Raw genomic sequence first — 21630 nt, forward strand, 5'->3', positions numbered from 1 at the left:
ATGACAGGCGCACAGGATGCCATGTCGCCCCGCCCGGAACACGCCCCCTTGAGAAGACCCCGCCCCCTTGAGACGGCCCCGCCCCCCAGGCAGCACGCCTCCGCAGGAACGGAAGTTCCCTTTCCGGCAGGAGGGTGACAGGGCTGAGCTGCTGTCCCATGGCCTCAGACGTCAGGGATGGAGTGGTCCATGGTGTGGTGGAGCAGGGTCGGGGACAACCTAGATACAGCAACAAGGACAGTTCGCCAAAACTGGCAGCACCTCTCCCCCTTCCCCCAAAAACCTGTGCCTCCCTTGCCTCACCCCAAGTTACCAGAAGCCCCGGGCTCCTGTGAAGGGAGGCGAGGGGAGGAGAGCAGAGGCTCTGAAGAAGACTCAAGGAAGCCGACAGCCAGGAGGTGGGGAGGGGAGGGGGGCCGGGGGAGGGGGCCGGGGGACGGGGGAGGGGAAGGGCCGGAGGGAAGGGGAGGGGTCAGCCTTACTTTTTGACCATATGCTCGTAGATGACGGTGGGGATGATGGTCAGGGTGATGATGTTCCCAGCAGTGGCCAGAATCTCTGTGACTTCTTTGTCCTGGAGAAGAGATGACTGACGGTCACCTTGGGGGCCAGGGGCAACTCTGAGGCACCTCTGTGAAGTGGTCAGCGTGGCCCTGCTGGAGTCCGCCACTGACAATGATGGTAGGGAATAGGTTGCCCCTTGAGTGAGGGTGGCAGGCCCCCAGCTCGAGCAAGAATGTGGGCGTCCCATCTGAGGCTCTCTCAGTAAAATGGACTCACCTCTCCTACCCTCACCTCAAGGGCCTCTGGACCTGACACCGGAGCGGCCTCACAGACATGACTTCCCCCAAAGAGCCCCGGGAATCCCACCACCCACATGTGTATGCCGTCTCCCGGGCCCCAGTCACACTGGGATTCTGACCCCAAAGCAGAAAGAGAGCCACGCTGCAGTGGGGGACTGGGGGGACAGGAGGCACACCCACCCACCCTCTTCTCTGGGCTCCTGCCAGCCTGAGCCGAGGCCGTGGGGTACCTCTTCCTCTTACATCTTGTTGACCAGTAAAAAGGCCTGCAGAAGCCATTCAGATCGTGGGGAGAACAAGACACGAAACGCACCTACATAGAGTGTGCCAAACAGCCCGAAGACGAACGCTAAGGCCACGAGAGGAGCCTCTGGCCCTTACTTGGAGACCGTGACCGTTACTTCACACGCATCTCCGACTTGGCTGAGTGTTTTCCTAGCTGTGCCAGGATCAATGGGAGAAGATGTGCTAGATGGGACCAGACCGGCAAGCACAGGGGAGATGTGTGACAAGAGTGACCTGGAGGTGGCCCTTATGGGGGAGGAAGAGTGGCTCACAAGACTGTGTCATCTGTGGGGTGAGATGGCAACCACCCCCAGGCCACCTCCACCTGCCTGCGAGCCCCAAAGCCCTGGACGCTGCAGGAGGGGGGACCCTCACTCTAAATCACAACTGGAATTAAGAACCACTCTCAATCCTGGTGTCATCAATCAGGATAGACCACTCTCATTTGTCCAGGCACCAGAAGCCATGTGACTCATCCTCTTCTGGGGTCCATTCCCCAAAGGCACCCACCCTGTCCCCCAGTCTACATCACAGCACTGGCCCTAGACCATTTGCTCCTTCCTGTATTTAAAGATAAAACTCACCACACACACACCCTGTTGGGGAAAGGAAAGAGGTAGGAAATGGGCTTCTGAAGAGCCATTTCCTAAAATCTTCCTATGACTGAACATGATCCAGGATACAAACAGAAATATCACACAGTAGTCCATGCAGCCGGGAGCCCCTCACCTCCGCCCCGGACACCCGTTTCCTTACACACGTCATCACCACCACCACCACCACCTGTTGTCGCACCTCTGGCCTTCATGAGTAACAGCAGCGAGTGTTCACTGAGCACTGAGTGTCTGCACTGGGCTTGGAGCTCTCGTACCTTTGTCTCATTGAATCCCTGCAGCAGCCTTGGGATGAGGAGCTGAAGCTGGGGTGAGGGCAGCAGCCCACCCACAGACACGAACCTTCCCACCACCTCTCCATCTCCCAGTCCCTGAGCTCCTGGGATGGAGCCACGCTCCGCCTTGCTTACCTTCAGCCCGATGACGTTCTGCCCATTCACCTCACACACATAGTGGTTGGTGAGGAGCCCATTTCGGGCCGCAGAACTCCCTTTGACCAAAGAGATGATCTTCCCCTTCTTGATGACGAAGCCGACGTGGCCTGTGCTGTCCTTGTGCATGGTGATGGTCCGCTGGAATGGCCTGGCGGGGAGGGACAGTGAGCTGGGCCTGGGGCATAACCAAGGGCAGACAGACAGGCTCCTGGGACTCGGTGCTCACCTGTCCCGAACGACTATGACAATCTTCTCGGCCGATGCCTTCTTCACCACCTGGTGGGCTTTGTCCGTGGTCCACCCAGCACAGTCGCGTCCATCAATCTGCAGAATCTGGTCCCCAAAGCGCAGCCCCACCAAGGATGCAGGGGTGTTGGCCTGGACCAGCTGCACAAAGAGCCCCTGGAAGAGGCGAGCCCCACGGTCAGTTCCCCCAGCCCACCCTGAGCCCAGGTGCCTCCCCCCGGGCTGCTATTTGCCTCCTGATCTTTTCAGAGCCTAGTGGGCCCTGGGACTGCAGCTCTGTACAGCAACATACAGGGTACCCCATTTTCCTGGTGAGGAAACGGGCCATACAGCTAGGAAGCAAAGGAATCAGGAGTTCAGGAGTTTTCCTGGTAACTCAGATGATAAAGAATCTGCCTGCAATGCAGGAGACTCGGTCAATCCCTGGGTTGGGAAGATCTCCTGGAGAAGGGCATGGATACCCACCCCAGTATTCTTGCCTAGAGAATTCCATAGACAGAGGAGCCTGGCGGGCTACAGTACATGAGGTCGCAAAGAGTTGGTCATGACTGAGCAACTAACACTTTCAGGAATTCCAACTAGTGGCTGCATCCCCAGTCACCAGACTACAGGTCCTCTCAGACTGGCATCTGAGCCAACACCCCCACACCCCTAGCCTTCCACTGTCTGCGGAAAGCCTCCCAGAAGCCAGATCCCTGTGAGTGGGGAGCAAGGAGGCATGAAGTCCCAGGAGGGGCAAGTGGAGGGTCCCTGGCAAAACCCAGAGCAAGCCCTAGTGCCTTATGGGAGGGGATGGAGAGGACGAGCCTGTCTTGGGCTCAGGTGGGCCTTGGCTCCCGCCCCGCAGCACCTTCCTGACTGTGGTCCACCACCTCCCGCTGGTGGGTGATGTGGCCAGAACCCCGGAGGCACGCGGGAGAGCGCCGGCAGCTCGGGCCACGGGCAGGCGCCGTCCAGCACGCGAGCTCTCTCTCTTCGCGTTTCTTGGGGCCCCTCCCCTCCCGCCCGAAGCCAGCCCCACCTTGTCGATGGCCTGCAGCCGCAGCCCAGTCTTGCCACGCTCGTCCTTGCATAGGTGGATCTCGCGCACCCCGGGCTTGATCTCCGCACGCAGCGCGCCCAGGCTGTTCCCGGACACCGGCGCCACCACCTGGCCCGGCGAGGGGCCCGAGACCGCTGCCTGCAGACCACAGGGGAGCAGAGGTCAGCCAGCGCCGTGGGGCCTCGCGCCGCAAGGGGCCAGGCGTGGGAGCAGGGATTGGGAAAAGAGAACCGGGTGGATCCGGAACTCCAGCCCACCGCAGACCACACACTTACCTCCTGCGGGCAAGAGGACACATGGCGCCATGAAGCCACTAGGGGGCGTCAAAGTCCACACCCAAAAAAAACACAGCCAGGAAAATAGAGACGGGAGGACAGTTGTGTATTATAGAAAAAGGATCCTCATTTTCCAAAACAACTTGGTGTCAGAAGAACCTTTTAAAATCCACTTATAAAAAAAAGATTCACAGAAAAATAGTGAACAATGAGGGGGTAAAGGAGCTCAAGTTGATTTCTGCCTTGAAAAAAATTATGTCAAAAGTATCAAGATGAGTGAACACTATTCCCCTCCCCCAAAACATCTGGAACAAGGCAAAGATGTCCACTCCACCACTACTGTTAAATACAGAATAGCAGAACTAATCAGATCAATAAAGCAAGGAAAGGAAATAAAAGACATATAGATTGGAAAAGAAAACATAAAACATTTCCAGATGAGATGTTGCTTTTCTAGAAAATTCCAAAGAATCTGCGGATAAACTCCTAGAACTCATGAGTGAGTTCAACAAGGTCACAGGACACAGGACCAATGCATACCAAAAAATATCAATTGTACTTCAATGAATACGTGGAAACTGAAATTTAACATACAATACCACTTACAATCGCTCAAAAAAAAAAAAAGGAAATACTTAGGTGTGGAGCTAATCAAACATATACAGGAATTGTATGCTGGAAATGACAAAACACTGATAAAAGAGATCAAAGAAGTGAAGTGAAGTGAAATGAAAGTCGCTCAGTCGTGTCCGACTCTTTGCAACCCCATGGACTATACAGTTCATGGAATTCTCATCACATCATCATATGATATTTCTACCTTTAGATAAAAACTGAAATAACCTCAGTAGGATAGATATTAGTAGAAAATAGTGAAGTTATTAAAAAGAGAAATTTTGAGTATTCATTACTGTTGTTTTTAATATAATGTATTGTGAATTTGAAAGTGAAAGTCGCTCAGCCGTGTCCGACTCCTTTCACCCCATGGATGAATTCTCCAGGCCAGAATACTGGGGTGGGTAACCTTTCCCTTCTCCAGGGGATCTTCCCAACCCAGGGATTGAACCCAGGTCTCCCACATTGTAGGGCAGATTCCTTACCAGCTGAGCCACAAGGGAAGCCCAAGAATACTGGAGTGGGTAGCCTTTCCCTTCTCCAGCAGATCTTCCTGACCCAGGAATCAACCCAGGGTCTCCTGCATTGCAGGTAGATTGTTTACCAACTGAGCTATCGGGGAAGCCTCATGAAAGGTCTAAATAAATAAAGAGATATTTTGTATTGATGGATCAGAAAAACTAGGTGAAGCTGTGCTGTCCACAAACTGATATACATATTTAACGCATTTCCTACCACAGTCTCTTATGTTTTGTAGATAGAGGCCAGGTTAATCTAAACTTTACATGAAAACACAGAGGAATTAGAATAGCTAAAACTAGTCTGACAAAAAGAAAAAAAGAGGAGAAATCACTCTACCAGTTTTCCAGACTTTCTGTATAGCTACAGTAATCAAGATAGTGTTGTACTGGGGAGAGACAGACCTTTGGAGCAGAAGAAAGAATATCCAGAAATAGTCTCACACAAGTAGGGGCAAATGCTTCTTAACAGAGGTGTGAGAACGATTTAGTGAAGACAGAAGAGTCTTTTCAACAAATGGCATGGAGCAACTGAACATCCATAGGCAAAATATGAATTGTGACCTCATGCCTTATGCAAAGATTAACTCAACATCAATCATAAATTTAAACAGAAAACTATAAGAATTTTAGAAGTAAAAGGGAAAACTTTTCAGAACCTAGAGCTCAGTGAAGTTTCTTAGGACACCAAGGCCTAATTCTTTGATTCACAAAGAAAAAATCAATAAATTGAACCTCATCAAAATTGAAAACTTTTTGTTCTCCAATAAACTCTTTTAAGACAACGAAAGGAGAAGTTACACAGTGGGAGAAACATATTTACAAATCAAATGACAAAGGACTTTATAATAAGGTCTCAAAAGTTGACTTTAAAAAATCCATTTAGAAAATAAACAAAATATATGAAAAAACATTTTATCAAAAAGAATATCCAGCCGGTAAACAAGAACATGAAAAGATGTTCAACATCACTGGCCATTAGGAAAGTGCAAATGAAAACCACGATAAGGCATCACTACACACCTACCATGAGTAAAATTTACAATAGTGATAATATCAAATGCTGGCAAGGATGTGCCAACAAAACACTCATGCATTGTTGGCAGGAAAATAAAATAATACAGCCGCTCTGAAAATCATTTGGCAGTTTCTTTCTAAAAATATTAGCCATACATGTATTACACTACCTAGGAATTTCACTCCTGGGCATTTATCCCAGAGAAACGAAAACTTATGTCTGTACAAAAATCTGTACACAAACATCTGTAATATCTTAGTTTATAACAGACAAAAACTGGAAACAACCAAAATATCCCTCAAGAGGTTAAACAAACTGAGCTATAGCCACACCATGGAACGCAATCCTGCAATAAAAAGGAATGAACTGTTGAAACAGGCGACAGCCTGGAATGATCTCCAGGGCACAATGCTGAGTGGAAAGAAGCCATCTGAAAAGGTCACACGCCATGTGATTTCACTTACATAACCTTCTGAAATGATAAAATTATAGGGACAAAAACATGCTAGTGACTGCCAAGGGGCTGAGGATGCTGAAGGGGAGGCTGGGCATGATTATAAAGAGGCAGCGTGAGAGAGACTTTGTGGTGATGATGTAGGTCTATATCTTGATTGTGCTGGTGACTGCAGGTGACGAAAGGACACAGAACCTTAGCCACACATTGCACCGATGTAAAATGCCTGCTTTTGACGTTATAGCAGAGTTACATAAAATGGAGCCATTGGGAAAACTGGGTGAAGAGTACAGATGACTTCTCTGTCTTGGCAACTTCCTGACTGAATCTCCGATTACTTAAAATGAAAAACTTAAAATAATTTAAAATTTTAATTATAAAAGTGCACTATCTGTCGTATTTTTTAATCAAATTTAGGTTGTCTGGGGTATTGACCAAAGAGAGATCAATCAATGGATTAAAATTGGACAGTGTGACCTACTTTGCTTCCTGTGTGTGCTTCCCTACATGACTGTCAAGGGCATCATTTTGGAGAACCACTCCAGGGCGTCACCAGCTTTGCTCAGGATCCTACATGTCCTCATCCTTGTTGATTTCTCCTGTGAAATCCTCATTTGTCAGTGTGGCAGCTCTCATCATGACTTCTATCAGTTTCATGAAATCCCACAGCCTTACCAAGATTTGTGTTTGCACTTTGCAATCGATTTGCACTGGACCAGCACAATGGACCAACCAGGAATGTTGAAGCTGATAGGGAAACATTTTCGGGACTGATTCTATAAGTGAATACATTTTCAGGAATGAATATTTCTATGTTATGATTTTTTTTTTTTTTTTTGCTCCCTGAAATCATAGAGAACAAGAGTTAAGCGCTATTATTTCATTTGGGGTCTGGGGGCTGACAAGTTCCTCCTCACAGGCTCTGCCTAACCATGCAGCTGCTCCCAAATCACAGGCAGCCCCTCATTAGAAGCACCCAGGCTCAGGTCAGGTTTAATGTCCTCCCTTCTCATCCAGCAGGCTCAGGCCAGCAGGTCAGAGGTCAAAGGGCAGGCAGTGGCCCTCTAGCCCCAAGGCCTTCAGGAAATCATGAAACCCCACAGCACTTCTCATGAAGGTTCAAAATGAAACGTGTCATCAAGAAACAGAGCCTCTAGGGGATGCTATAGAGAGAGGAGATTCAAATCTGTCTAAATGGCAAGACCAGGGAAGGAGGGCCTGCATCAGGCAAGAGACAGATACCTACACTGGCACCTTCTGGAGTCTGAGGCAGGCTCTGCTGGACTTCTTGGCTGGAGAGGGAAAGACCCATATAGTTTTCCAGTTCTGCCAGGTTAGGGTACAAAACTGATGGGAAGAGAAGAGGGAGAAGAGAAAGATGTTATTCTGGCCATGAGCTTGGCCACACCTGCCTGGCTCCCAAGTGGTCACTCATCTTTGTTAAGAAACAAAAGAGCCCGTGATGCTGTTTACTCCCAAGAATGCAGTATATTCTTGAGATGGCTCTGTAGCCCTGGGAACACTCGCTGGCAGTGTGGGTCCTCCCCTCATGTGGTCTGCTTTCCCCAGGAGCAGCCTAGGACACAGAGCCCCTCACGGATCTCTTTGGTGTTCAGCTCAGCTAACTTTATTTGGCACCAGCTGACCCAAAAGCAGCTCTGGGAAACTACACGGTGAGGAGGAGAGGAGCTGGGCCTGAGCTCAAGTTTGCTACCGCAGGACCAGAGTCAAAATAGCCAGAGCAGCTCCAGGGCCACCGCATACATCCTGGTCTCCTCGCGCAGCCTTCCTTGGTGGTCCTAAGTCAGGGCTGTTGGGGCCCTCACAAGGTCACAGCTTTTCAGTGTCCCCCTCAAAGTAGAGGGGACAACTGTACACAGTGCCCATGGCTTGGTGGCAGCTAAGAGGCAGGCTCTCAGAAATAGCCAGCAGAAGTCACTCTCGGCCGGAAGCACCCCATCCCCATCACTCACCTGGAGGCTGGGAGTCCCCTTTTCCCCGTACTGGTAGGGCAGGCATCCTGGGTATGGCTCTGGCCTGGGCCTGGGGATGGAAGGGGAGTGCCGGTCAGCTGTGGTCAGAACCCCAGAGCCCTTGGAGCCTGGGGCTCCCTGAGGTTGGGGGTCAGGGCAATAGGTATGCACATGACCTGAGCGGGTATCCAACCCTTCAATAAATGTGGCTTCACACACCTCCATGCTTCAGGAGGGAGGTTCTCCCAAGGGCCTGCAACCCACCAAATGTCACAACTCATTTACTACCTGCGGTGGCCAAAGTAATTGTCAGTCAAAAAGCCCCCAGTTCTCAAAACCCACTAAGACCTCATGTAGGATGGAAGGAGGAAAGAGCTTCTGGGGGCTGAGTAGGCCAAACACCACAGCCACAGGGTTTACCCTGGAAGCTTGCCCTAGAGCATGGGGTCTGCACGAACTCCAGTGAAGGAAGCGCTGGGACCAAGCGAGCACCAGACATAGGCCTGTCTGCAGCTGCTCGTCTTCCCCACCTGCTGTGATCCCACGGCCTTGGCCTCTGAATGCCTGCTCCGCCCAGCAACCCCTGCACTGGGGACCCGCATGTCTTGGGGCCAATAAGGAACTCCCAGGGGCCTCCAACCTTGATCCAAGATAAGCTCCCCTTAGCTACCCTGGGGTAATCCCGAAGCCCCATCAGGGGACCCAGGCTAACAGCCTGGCAGTTTACCTGCATGGCCTGGTCCACCTTCAGATCCTCCAGAGATGGGTACAGAGTGGCCATGGCTGCTCCTGGAACACCCTGCAGGGCACAGAGCAGGGTGCTGAGGGGTGAGAGGAGGTACCGACATGTGCCAGCCAGCACTCTCAGGATGAGAAAGATGTCAGGAAGGGTGTTATTATACTACTATTACATTATTATATATAATACATATTATATACCATATATATTATATATTGTTATATATTGTATATTTATATATTATATAATAATATATAATATATATTATACCAGTTATATAATAGGTATTATTATCCCCATTTCAGAAATGGAGGAGCTGGGATTGAGCCAGAGTCTGTTTGGTTCCCAAGTCCAGGTTCTCCACTCCTGCAAAATCCCACCCCACCATGTTCAGCTGACTCTGGGCTTTAGAACCTGGACCCAGGGGTCACCTGAGACATGCTGACCAGGCAAAGCAGGACTGGGGAACCATGTCCTTCCCTGCCATGTTTCAAAGGTCCGACAGCCTTACAAGATCTTATCACTCAAGACCTAAACCTGGTCCAGTTGGTGCACAGTGAGCACCTACTGTATACCCGGCCAGCATTAGGGGTTTGTGCAGCATCCTCCCACAACTACTGAGGGTGCAGTCCAGTGTCAAGTGGTTGGGGACTTCATATCACAACAGAAGGGCAGCAAGCCCTTTAGAATTCCTCCCCTGCCCCGCCACACCCCTCTCCATCTCTGGGCATTTGAGCCCCTACTGCCATTTCTGGCTTCACTGGTCAGTCTTGATCTTGATCATGATGAAGGCCAATGGAAACTTAAAAACATGCACACAAACTGTAACAGAGTCTATATGCTCAGCAGAGTATTGTTCAGAGGGATAAAGAAATGATGGGGGACCATAAACATTTACAAAAAACCTTCCTACCTGTCGGGAGGAGAAGCAGCAGGACCTTGGAGCAAGGTACCCAAAGAAATTCAAAGAAATTACCCACAGAAAAGCTTTATTTCCTCCCTAGATGAAATGTGAGCAAGGAGCAGTTTGTCTTTCTGGATTCTTCTCCATTTACCCACTAACACACTGGGTCCAGCACATCTACAGGCCTTTGCTGGGCCAGTCCTCACTAGCTGGAAGCGCCTACCCCACCCTCCCGCCCTCGCTCCTCAGACAGTGAGGTCGCCACTGCTCCCACCCAGGGCCCTGCCCTCTGCAGAGGCTTCGGACCAGCCTCCAGGCCTGGACTCTTCAGCGGTCCTCAGTCTGTCTTCCCACCTGAACTGCAGTTCCTGGCGATCCAGGGGGTCCTATTCACTGCACTGGGCCCACACTCCTGACCCAGGTCCAGAATCTCGGGGCACCTCCCCTGAGTGATCCCCAGGGATCAAGGTCATCTCCCTCATCACTCTTCCGTGTCCTTCCTCTGCACCTGCTGCCTTGACACTTATCAACTTTAAGCCTCCCCAACGACCCCGTACACACACCGTCCCTTTTAGTCTGCCATCACACCCCATCTCCCCCACATCTCATCCCTAATCCTCACGCTGGCCTCCGCCATCTCCCTGCTCTTCTGCAGGAACCACAACATCTCCAATGAGTCAACTCGACTGCTGTTCTCCAGCCAACAGGTCCTTTCCATGTGAGCCTGGAATGCCATGCCCCTGATTAAAGCACCCCTAGTGGCTCCCCTGGAGAAGGCAATGGCAAGCCACTCCAGTACTCTTGCCTAGAAAATCCCATGGATGGAGGAGCCTGGTAGGCTGCAGTCTGTGGGGTCGCTAAGGGTCGGACATGACTGAGCGACTTCACTTTTACTTTCCACTTTCACACATTTGAGAAGGAAATGGCAACCCGCTCCAGTGTTCTTGCCTGGAGAATCCCAGGGACGGGGGAGCCTGGTGGGCTTCCATCTATGGGGTCACAGAGAGTCAGACACGACTGAAGTGACTCAGCAGCAGCAGCAGTGGCTCCCCCACTCTCAGAATCCTGTCCACATGCCCTTTACGATTCTTCCAGAGATTGGAACCAGTAGTTCACAGGCCAGATGCAAACAGATGTTGTTTGACCTTGCCAAGGACTTTATACATTCAAAATTAGAAGCTCAAATGCAGAACTCGAGACACTGCACTTAATAATCTAGCTTCACACTGCTCCTGAAAAACAAGACACTCTAGCAACCCTGGACCACCGCTGAGTGGCTACATCTGAGTCACCGCCGACTCCCGGGTGCCCCAGACACCCTCAGCCTCTGTTGTCTCTTATATCAGGATGGATTTACTCATTGGCCCTGAGTCCCAATAGACATTTGCTTGCACCCGCTGCCTGTTTCTCCTGCTTTCTTTCTTTCCACAGGTCTTTCTCCCAACTCCCACCCTCAGCTTCAGTCACAATGAGCTACTTTTAGATCCTTGAATTAACTGAACTTTCTCAGGTCCCCAGGCCTTTGCATGTATTATGCCCTCTATCTGGCATACCTTTCTACCCGCTCTGCTCCCCACCTGACTAACTTCCGATTATTTTCAAGTGCCATATCAGAGGGCTCTTCAGGGAACTTGCCTTGATTTGTGCTCCCCCTGCCCCCACACCCCCCTACCCCCCTCTTCTCCCAACTCATGTTCTTACTCTGTTGATCATTCACTGCTCCGAAGTTGCCTCTTGATCTACCTATTGGGAGTTCCAAACGGGCAGGAACTGGACCTTCTAATTTACTGTGGAGCCCCTAGCCCTTAGCATAGACATCAACTCAATTATTTCCAGAAGCAATGCATTCTGCCTGGGCTTCCACGTTTCTCCTTGTAAAGTAAAGCGCTAATGGCCCATGAACGTGCACCTTCCTAGGATGGAAACCAGGATGTGAGGTCCCAAACAGGTTTTGTTTGCTTTTCACAGGCTTGTTTTTTTTTTTTTTTTGGTTTTCATTTGAATTAGTGTCAACATTTTAAAATCTGGAAATACAAAATTCTCCACTTTTATCTTATATGGGGGAAAATCAAAATATTTGGCAATACAAGAGCAGGAATCATACATAAGCAACACTCAGCCAGTGGAGTCACAGCCTGCCCTTAGATGAGGTTGCACACACCTCTTGTTTCCAAAAGTACCCATCCAGCTGGCTCACACTGCCTGCTTGGTTCCTGGGGACAGGCAGTTCCAGATCGTTGACCTCGCCTGGTCTTTGGGGCAGAAATGACCATCTTAAGAAGACAGGGATGTTTCAGTGGGGAGAGGGAGACTGGCTCTGACCTGCTTTAAGCCAGCTGGAGGGAGAAGTCCCTTTGCCGGTGGTCTTCCCTTCTATGCACACACTCCAGGAGAGTTGGTTCTTGGGACAGTCCTCAGAAGGTCCCACCCATCAAAAACACACCCTGGATTACACATGAGCTACAGATGTGAAAATAAGAGGCATCCCTGCCCTGCTTTTTCAAACACTGAAGTAGCAGAGCTTTTCTATCTGTAGCAGCTGCCATCTGGGCAAGCAGAATCTGAGATCCACTTCCTGGAGATCCTTTCCAGGCTGGGATCACAAGACCCGTCCTCCGGGTCTGGGACACTTTCACCACTGCCACCTTCTCTGGGTCTCAACCAAGGTTAGGGATCTGGCTGGAATCAAGAGGCAGGTGTTTCCCGGCCTTTTAGCAGTTCACAATATAGTGGGGAGTGGCTCCCTGCCAGGAAATATTCATATCTCATTCAATTATCCATCTACTCATTCACACTATTTGAGTGTCCGCTGTGTGCCAGCGACCTTGGACCTGTTTGTTATGCAGATCCCTCTGCTTGGCATACCACCCTTCTCTGCATACCTTTCAAGACTCAGCTCAAATGCAATGTCTCTGCTTGGCTTTTTCAGGCCATGGGACCCCTGGCTAGTTGGCTAGGTCTTCTTGTGTTCCCAGACTGCCTGGTACTGTGCCTACTGTCAAGTTATTTATCATATTATACGATTACTATCTGGGTATCCCCTCATTCTGAACTCCAACTCAGAACGCCAGGGACTGTGTCCTGTGCATCACCCTTTGCCTCCCCACCGAAACAGCACCCAGCACACAGATGCCGACAAAAATTGCTATTTGACTGAATGCTGCTGCTAAGTCACTTCAGTCGTGGCCGACTCTGTGCGACCCCATAGACGGCAGCCTACCAGGCTCCCCCATCCCTGGGATTCTCCAGGCAAGAACACTGGAGTGGGTTGCCATTTCCTTCTCCAATGTGTGAAAGTGAAAAGTGAAAGTGAAGTCGCTCAGTCGTGTCTCACTCTTTGCGACCCCACGGACTGCAGCCTACCAGGCTCCTCTGTCCATGGGATTTCTAGGCAAGAGTACTGGAGTGGCTTGCCATTGCCTTCTCTGATTTGACTGAATAGATAAGTGCTTTTCCAAGAAACAGACTGGAAATTTGTGCAGGCATTCTTGGATGTCACAAGACTGAGGGGACACTAGTGTTTAGGAAGCAGGGAGTGGTGACCAGGACCTTTTGTAACGCACAGAACAGCTCATCACAACAAACTGTCCCACACAAGTGTCCAACAGCCCACCAAACCTTCATGGAAGCAACAAAAAAAATCTATTTATAACCTGTTTTATATACAAATACAATGAAACTTTCCCTGGTTTTAATATATAATATATCATCCCAAAATGTATACACCAGTTTATCTGAGGAAGTTATTCTTGGTTTTTTTCACCATTTTGAAAAATCATTGTCAATTCTTCACAACACGGGTAGGTCACCAGAACACAACTCGTGTGTGTCTGCATTTGTAACTGTCACAGTCACTCCACCCCTGTATACAAATACATTTAACCTTTGACTCAAGATGCCAAATAGAAACTTTGACAAAATTCAGCTGAATATTATCTATTAAATCCAAGATGGCCCTAGTGGCAAAGAATCTGCCTGCCAACACAGGCGACTGCCTACAAGCAAACAATCCTGATTGGATCCCTGGGTCGGGAAGATCTCCTGGAGGAGGAAATGTCAACCCACTCCAGTATTCTTGCTGGGGGAATCCCATGGACAGAGGCGCCTGGCGGGCTACAGTCCATGGGGTCCCAGAGAGTAGGACATGACTGAGCATATAAGCCCACAAATCCAAACTTTCTCATTTTAAGTTAGGTACAAGCGTGATCCGGTGTAACCCAGTCTGAGCTTTTACATAGTGAGGAGCATATTCTTTTATTATAAACTACTTTCATTGCCCTCATTTCTCCTTTACATGCAGACAGGGCAACATGTTGGTCTGGGTTTTTTTTCAACTTGTTGCTGTTCAGTTGCTCAGTCACTTCCGACTCTTTGTAATTCCATGGACTGTAGTGTAGGGCTTCCCAGGTGGTAAAGAACCTGCTTGCCAATGCAGGAAGCGTGAGAGACACGGGTTCAATCCCTGGGTCAGGAAGACCCACTGAAGAAGGAAAGGGCAACCCATTCCAGTATTCTTGCCTGAGAAATCCCGTGAACAGAGGAGTCTGGCAGGATACAGCCCATAGGGTCACTAAGAGTTGGACACGATCGAAGTGACAGCACAGACTGCAGCATGCCAGGCTTCCCTGCCCTTCACTATCTCCCAGTTTGTTCAAACACATGTCCATTGAGTCGATGATGCCATTAAACCATCTCATCCTCTGTCAGCCCCTTCTCCTCTTGCCCTCAGTCTCTTCCAGCATCAGGGTCTTTTCCAATGAGTAGCTCTTCGCATCAGGTGGCCAAAGTAATCAGCTTCAGCATCAGTCCTTCAAATGAATATTCAGGGTTGATTTCCTTTAGGATTGACAGGTTTGATCGCTGTTATCCAAAGGACTCTCAAGAGTCTTCTCTAACACCACAGTTCAAAAGTGTCAATTCTTCAGTGCTCAGACTTCTTTATGGTCCAACTCTCACATCTGTACATGACTACTGGAAAAACCATAGCTTTGACTAGACGGACTTTTGTCAGCAAAGTGATGTCCCTACTTTTTAATTCCTCTGCCTTTTCTTAATCCAGCTTGTACATCTGGAAATTCTCAGTTCACATACTGTTGAAGCCTAGCTTGAAGGATTTTGAGCTTACTGTGCTAGCATGTGAAATAAGTGCAACTGTGCAGTGGTTTGAACATTCTTTGGTATTGCCCTTCTTTGGGATTGCAATGAAAACTGACCTTTTCCAGTCCTGTGTCCATTGTTGAGTTTTTCCACATTGGCTGGCATATCTATTGCAGCACTTTAACAGCATCACCTTTTAGGATTTGAAATAGCTCAGCTGGAATTCCATCACCTACACTAGCTCTGTTCACAGCAATGCCTCCTAAGGAGGTGGGGGTGAATAACCGCTCTGGACAAACCTACCCCCTCCCTCAGCTTCAATTTCCTGCTTTTTGGAAGCAGCCAGGCACACAACTCGGTGAACAGGAGGACCGGAGAAAGCACCACAGGTCCCTAGGGCCTGTTCTTCACCCCAGCCCTGTTGCCTAATCCGTCCAACGATAGCTAATTAAAGATCTCCAAAAGACTCCCATTCTGACCCTCCTGTAGCTCCGAACTCTGCTCGGAATAAGAGAGGCGGCCTCCCCTGGTTGCTATGGGTTACGGCAAAGACTCCCGCCAGGCCGCTAGGGCGCGCTGCGGCAGCTAGAGCGCATGCGTCTCACCCACCCGGGGCTGCGCGCGGCTACACGCCGTTCCCAGGGTGCTCCGCGGTTGCGGGTGGAAAATGGCAGCCTCCTCTGTGGGTTGTTGGTCGGGTGGGATCCTAGCGTGCCCCTGGCCTCTTGCTTTTTCCAGGCGCTCGTGGCTGGCACCCACATCCCTCCCCCCCCACACACAATCAGGTAGAGCAGCAGAATAAGGGATGGAAAGGCTCGATCGGGCTCCGCGTCGCCTCATTACCGGTGTGGAAGCTACGCGGATCAAATTGCGCTTTCGATGGGAACGTCTCCCTACACCTCCTCACGCCCCTGAGCCTTAGTCCATTAACGGCTTCCCGAAGGAGAGAGGGTGCGGCTGAACCCTCCCCTAGCTGATAGGATTCCGTTCTGAGGCACCTGTGGGAGGGAGGAGGGCAAAGTTTTCACGCCTGCGCTCCGGGCAGCCTGTTGCTCTTTAGGAAGAGGAAGCTCCGGCGCTTCCTTAGGTTTCGGAAGCACCTTGGATCCCCGAGTATTTCCCACTCATTGAGACGTCACCTTCCCAAGTTTCTTGTCCCGTCCTGGTGCTCCGTCCCAGGAAGATTCACCCTGGGATCCCACCCGAGAATGACTGAGGGTCTGCCGCTCGGGGTGAGGGTCTTGGGCTTGGCCTGGCAGATCACTTCCCACAACAAAACGACCCACTGCTCGTTATTAGAGATTGGGGCAGTCGGGTCTGTGGGGTGCAGGATAAAAGCCTGGGGCAAGGGGGAAGGCCTCCCGGAGGAAGCCAGGGAACACAAACTGAACTGTGAAGAATGGAGGTTCCAGAGGAGGACAGTGGAGTATGTTACTCCAGGGATGGGAGGCCCAGACCCAAGAGTCCAGCCGCCTTCCAGATCTTTACTACCTCCCGCTGGTTGAGACTTTTTTCCCAGCTTTACTGCTGCTCTACAGTGACCCCACCAAATGCACCCCACGGTCGGAGTCAGAAACCTGGGTGTTAGCCTTTTCTGCTGCCCTCCAGCCTACCGATTTCCTGCCCTCATAGTAAAATATCCAACTTCAACTTGATATTCAGATCTCCCTGACCTGACTCCAGGTACCTTCTCCACTGACTCCTGACAACCTCACTCTTGTGCACTTACCCTGCATTTCATTCATTCCAGACTCCTGTTGATCCTGACTCACCCTGCTAGTTCACGCCTCTGTGCTTTTACAGGTGCTGTTCCCGCTGTCTTGAATGCCATTCACATCTCCCCACCACCACCACCACTTTGTTCATCTGGTGAACTCATTTTACCCCCAAATTCCCCAAACCAAATACAGATAAGCAAGTCTCACTTTTCTAAACCACAGAATCTCATACTCATTCCACTACTAATCTCATCGTTCATTCCACTACTATTTTTTAAGCACCTACTGTGCAACCCACTCCAGTGTTCTTGCCTGGAAAATTCCACGGACTGAGGAGCCTGGTAGGCTACAGTCCATGGGGTCGCAAAGAGTCGGACACGACTGAGCGGCTTCACTTCACTTCACTGTGAGCAAGGTCTGCATTTCCTGAGTTGGATTTCCACTACTCTGTATTTGTTTGCCTGTCTCCCTCTCTGGTGAGGAATGTTGCTCATTTCTGAAGCCCCAGTGCTGTGCCCACTCCCTGGCACACAGCAGGGGTCCAATTGCTGTTTCTTGAAACGGAAAGCGGACCCAAGGGGAAGATCAAAAGTTCCAAAAAGACCTTTGAAGAAAAACCCTGGGCCTAGAAAGGAAGATAAAACAGTGCCCTGATGAGGTAGATGGAAAGGCTGCCTCCTGCAATGACAGTGGAAAAGTTTGCTCAATATGATGCTGGTGATTTCCTACAATTAATTGGCTCCTGTGAAAGGAAAGAACCCATCTAACCTAGCTCACCCAGAGAAATGTTCTCCCTCTGCATTTTCCCAATTTCCATCCCTGAGCTTCTGTACTTTGTGGTATTCTGAGTGATAGCAACTCCCACAACTGAGCAGCAATCAGGTTCTCAGAGACCAGCAGGGCTGAAAAGGGGTCGCCAGCCCCCATCTTTGGGCTTTGAAATGAGAACACTTTGTTCCAAAGAGCTGACACTACGGGACGCCCACTTGTTCCTGTGGACAACTCATCCATCCTTTAGAAGACAGTGTGCGGGAGGGAAGCGTGGGTTAGAGTGTCAAGAGGAATAGCTCCTGGAAGGCCAAATTAGCCCAGGGATGTGGTGAGTTGGAAAAGAAGAGGCTGTTGCTAGGCCACCAGCTTATACCCCCCTCCCTCTCTCAGGCTGTACTGCCTGCTGGAGAAAAACTGTGAACTTCTTTCAAGGAGTGCGGATGCTTTTGAACCCAGGCACAGGAGAGGCAGAACGAGAGCAAGGGCTTGGAGGCAGGCAGGATGGGTTCAGACTGACGTGCTCTGGCTGGAGAGCAAGCATGGACAAGTCCCTTCTGCATGTCATTTCTTCCTTTGTAATATGAATAACAATACTTGCATCACAGAGTTGTTGTGGAGGTTAAAAGAGTCTTAAGAGATGTGTACAGAAAGTACTGCCACAATAAAAGGCATGCAGTAATCGTTAGCTGTTGTTCGTCCAGTATATTCACTTAGCACCTCAGTCCCAGTACTGTTCTAAGTACCGGTAATAAGGCAGGGAACAAAAGAAAAACCCGCCTTTGAATGTCACCTAGCTGGATAAAAAAGAAGTGCGTCTGCAGTGTTAGGTAGTTAGGTGGTTAGGGAAGTGATAGGGAGTGGAGGATAGAGCCTGGAAGTCGAGAAGAGGCTCACTGCTGAGGGTGGGGGCCACAAGTGGCCTAAACGGGGAAGGAAAAGCAGTGAGGCTTGGGGCACAGCCACTGCAGTGACCCTAAGGTGAAAGTGCCTATTCTGTTTAGGGAATGTCTGACCAATGAGACTGAAGTCAGTTGTTCAGAGGGGAAGTAGTAGGATGGAAGCTTGGAGAGGTGGTGAGAGAGACTAGCTCCTCTACGGCCTGTGGGTCATGCTGAGGGCTTGGCAAAGACTCTTGTGAGATGGGAGCCAGCCACTGGAGAATTTTGAGCAGCAGAATGACATGGTCGGACTTTCATTTGGACGATAGAAGAGGGAGCACGAGTGAACAGAGAGCCCAGGCTAGAGGTGATGGTGGTACAGTTGTTAGTTTGGGCCACCGTATGTACAACAGCCAGTGCAGTGCCTGCCCAGCACATAGCAGCCCTGTCTTAAGCACCATTTTCTGAGGCTAGCTGTGTGGAGGCAAGTTCCTTATATCCATGACCTCATTCAGTTTCCCCAGCTGTGTGGGAGTCCCCACAGGAGGAAACCGGCTCTTGGATCAGGCCACTGGCCCAGTCCCCCAGCAGGTTCTCCTTCCTTGGTAGGGAGCTTGTTGATGGAAACAGCTTCAGGCAGAGAAGTAAGTTACAGAAACAAGCCTCCTTTCAGTTCCTTGCCGAGATTGCTCTTTGGTTTTCCAGGGGCCCATTGCAAGGAACAAAGTGTGGGTCCCGTCCCTGTGATCACTGTCCCAGGCAGTCAGAAGGAGCCTGGATGGAGCCCTAGTGATGTCTGGATAAAGATCACCTACCCTTGAACCTGGCCCAGGGCTGGGCTCAGAAGAGGAAACCCCAGTTTACATTTCACTGCTAGAGAGAAGCACCTTGAGAGGAAAAGGCCTGGAAGTCCCAGAAGGGTCAGAACAGGAAAAGAAGAAGACAGGTGAGAGCAGGTGTCCCTTATCCGTGTCCTCTTCCCCACTCCAACCCCCTGCCAAGGGGCCCTGCGCCCGGCTCTTACCAGCGTCAGGTGCTGCTGCTCGTCCTTCTCCAGCCACTGCTGGCGGACTCTGGTCCCCTCCCTGGAAGGTGGTGGCACTTGTCCCAGCTGGGTTCCTGCTCCCTGGTCAGCTGACTCACCCGGACCTGGGATGGGCCCAAGTAAGTTCCTGCAGCTGGGTCAACCTGCCCGAGGTCACCAGGTTCAGAGGAGGGCTTTGGCCTTAGTCTGGATGTAGAAATGGGGCTAGGGGCTCACAGCTCCTGTGGGGAGGGGTATGAACCACACTTCTTGACCTTGAGGAAATCAGACTTGGATAGGACACCTACTCCTCTAAACATGAAGGCAGTTTGATGGGTCTTAAAAAATGGCCATACCTTGTGACCTAGCAATTCCTCTTCTAGGGATTTGTCATAAGAAAATAAGTAGGGTGGAGTCTCAGGGCCCATCACTGTGTTTCTTATAATAGGGAAATCTAGAAATCTCCAATTGCCCATCATCAGGGTCAGCTAAATAAGGCGTCTTTGGAAGATCAGAAAGTCATCAACGTCATTTAAAGAAGCCATGAGGCATCCTGTAATACAGTCTGTATTCTTGGTTGCTGTACCACATCACTACACAAAGATAAACGCAAAGTTCTAAAAAGATGGTGATTAAGGATTAAGTGTGTTTTTCTTATCAGTATTTCTTAGTTAGAGGAGTTTGAAATACGTTTTATAACTTTTTTTCTCATCAAAATTACTGCTTCCATTTTTCATTGCCTATTTTAGTCAATGCGATCAGTAGTCACCTAGTAACACAAATGAGAAAACCTAGACACGTCTAAGATCGCTACTTCTTTTATGCTTCCTCCATGTGAATCGGGCCAGATCTTATGGTGCAGGTATATGAATGATGAAAAGAGCCTTATTTTTTCTTTTTTTTGGCTTATTTTGTAAGGTTTTTATTTTTTAGCTTTTTATTTTGTATTGGAATATAGCTGATTGACAGTGTTGTGATGGCTCTAGGTACACAGTGGAGTGACTCAGCTGTACATACACCTATGTCTGTTCTCCTCCCAGCTCCTCTCCTACCCAGGCTGCAGTGTTCTGCAGTCCTCTCCTACCTGGTGAGCAGAGTTCCCTGTGCTGCGCAGTATGTACTTGCTGGTTATCCATTTGAAATGTAGCAGTGGGGCTCCCTGGCTGTCTGCTCCCTGAATTCTTCCCTTCTGGTAACCATGGGTTTGTTCTCTTAGGAGTCAAAACAGCTTTTTTTTACAACCACAAACTGTGCAAGCTCAGAAAAGGCAAAATTATTAAAGAACCAAAAACAAAACCAAAAAATTCGGTAATCCTCTCAACAGTATCCTGCTTTTTAACATAATAAATAGTATATACTTATATAATTTAATTATATAAATATATAACATTTGTAATTTTAATATATATTTATAAATAAAATACAAAATATGGTCTCATTTTTTTTAAAGCCATGAGGAAATGTTCTGGCAACATATTGGAAAAAAATCAATATTATGACAGCCATCTTGCGTTTGGTTTTCATTTTTTAAAAAGTAAATATGCATGGAAAACTTTCTGGGTGTCATATCCTAAAACACTGGAAATTCGGATGGTGGGATTGTGAGGATAGGATTTGATTTGTATTTCTCTGTTTGTTTCAAGGTGATGAGGTTTTCTTTTGAAGTTAGTTTTTGTTTTAATGTTTTTGCTTTTATGTTTATGATTTTTGTAAGGGGGGATCAAATTAAGGTTAATTGTTTTAAAAAGGAATTTAGATGGGTTATCTCCAGGAAGGAGAACTAAGGGGCTCAATGCTGAGGTGGGAGGGGATTTTTTTATTGTAATAGCATACTTTTTGTGTCTTTTAAATTTTGAAGAAATTAATGTATTTGACCATCCCCCAAAATAATCATGTAAAATAAACAGAAAGCAGGGAAGAATTTAGCTGAAGTCCTGGTGGGTTGGGCAGTACAGAGGTGACTGTCACACCTGGTGCCTGGGGAGGGCCAGCCCCCATGTGCTGGGCAGTCCTGGGAGGAATGACGCAGGGCAGCCGCCCAGGGCAGGGTGAATGTCAGGGTGGCTCAGCAGGCCGGGCAGGCCCACGTCACAGTCCCTGTGAGGAGCCCGGACAGAGGGGCACTGGGGCGTCAGATCCTGGCTGGGGCCCAGAAAGTGTTCAACCCATGGAGGAGACACTGCCAGCCTCAGGGGCTTATAGCCAAGAGCCCCACACTGAAG

General features: G+C 49.5%; 1 protein-coding gene across 2 annotated transcripts; it reads right to left on the reverse strand.

Annotated features, from left to right (window-relative positions):
• Positions 1–23: 23 nt before the first annotated feature.
• Positions 24–19501, reverse strand: SDCBP2 (syndecan binding protein 2). 2 transcript variants are annotated; one of them, XM_055434605.2, is made up of 9 exons: positions 19409–19501; positions 9005–9076; positions 8278–8347; positions 7551–7651; positions 3404–3562; positions 2363–2538; positions 2113–2284; positions 483–574; positions 24–219 (listed from the first exon to the last, which is right to left on the reverse strand). In XM_055434605.2, exons 2-9 carry the CDS (start codon positions 9056–9058, stop codon positions 165–167), a joined length of 879 nt encoding a protein of 292 aa, XP_055290580.1. In that variant the 5' UTR covers positions 9059–9076; positions 19409–19501; the 3' UTR covers positions 24–164. The 2 variants fall into 2 exon arrangements, with proteins under 2 accessions (XP_055290580.1, XP_055290588.1); XM_055434613.2 differs by having other exon boundaries at positions 9005–9140; positions 19409–19454.
• Positions 19502–21630: the final 2129 nt, after the last annotated feature.

This window comes from Moschus berezovskii, chromosome 15 (assembly GCF_049115385.1).
Source record: "Moschus berezovskii isolate FMDL1 chromosome 15, NW_MosBer_1.0, whole genome shotgun sequence".
Lineage (NCBI taxonomy): Eukaryota > Metazoa > Chordata > Mammalia > Artiodactyla > Moschidae > Moschus > Moschus berezovskii.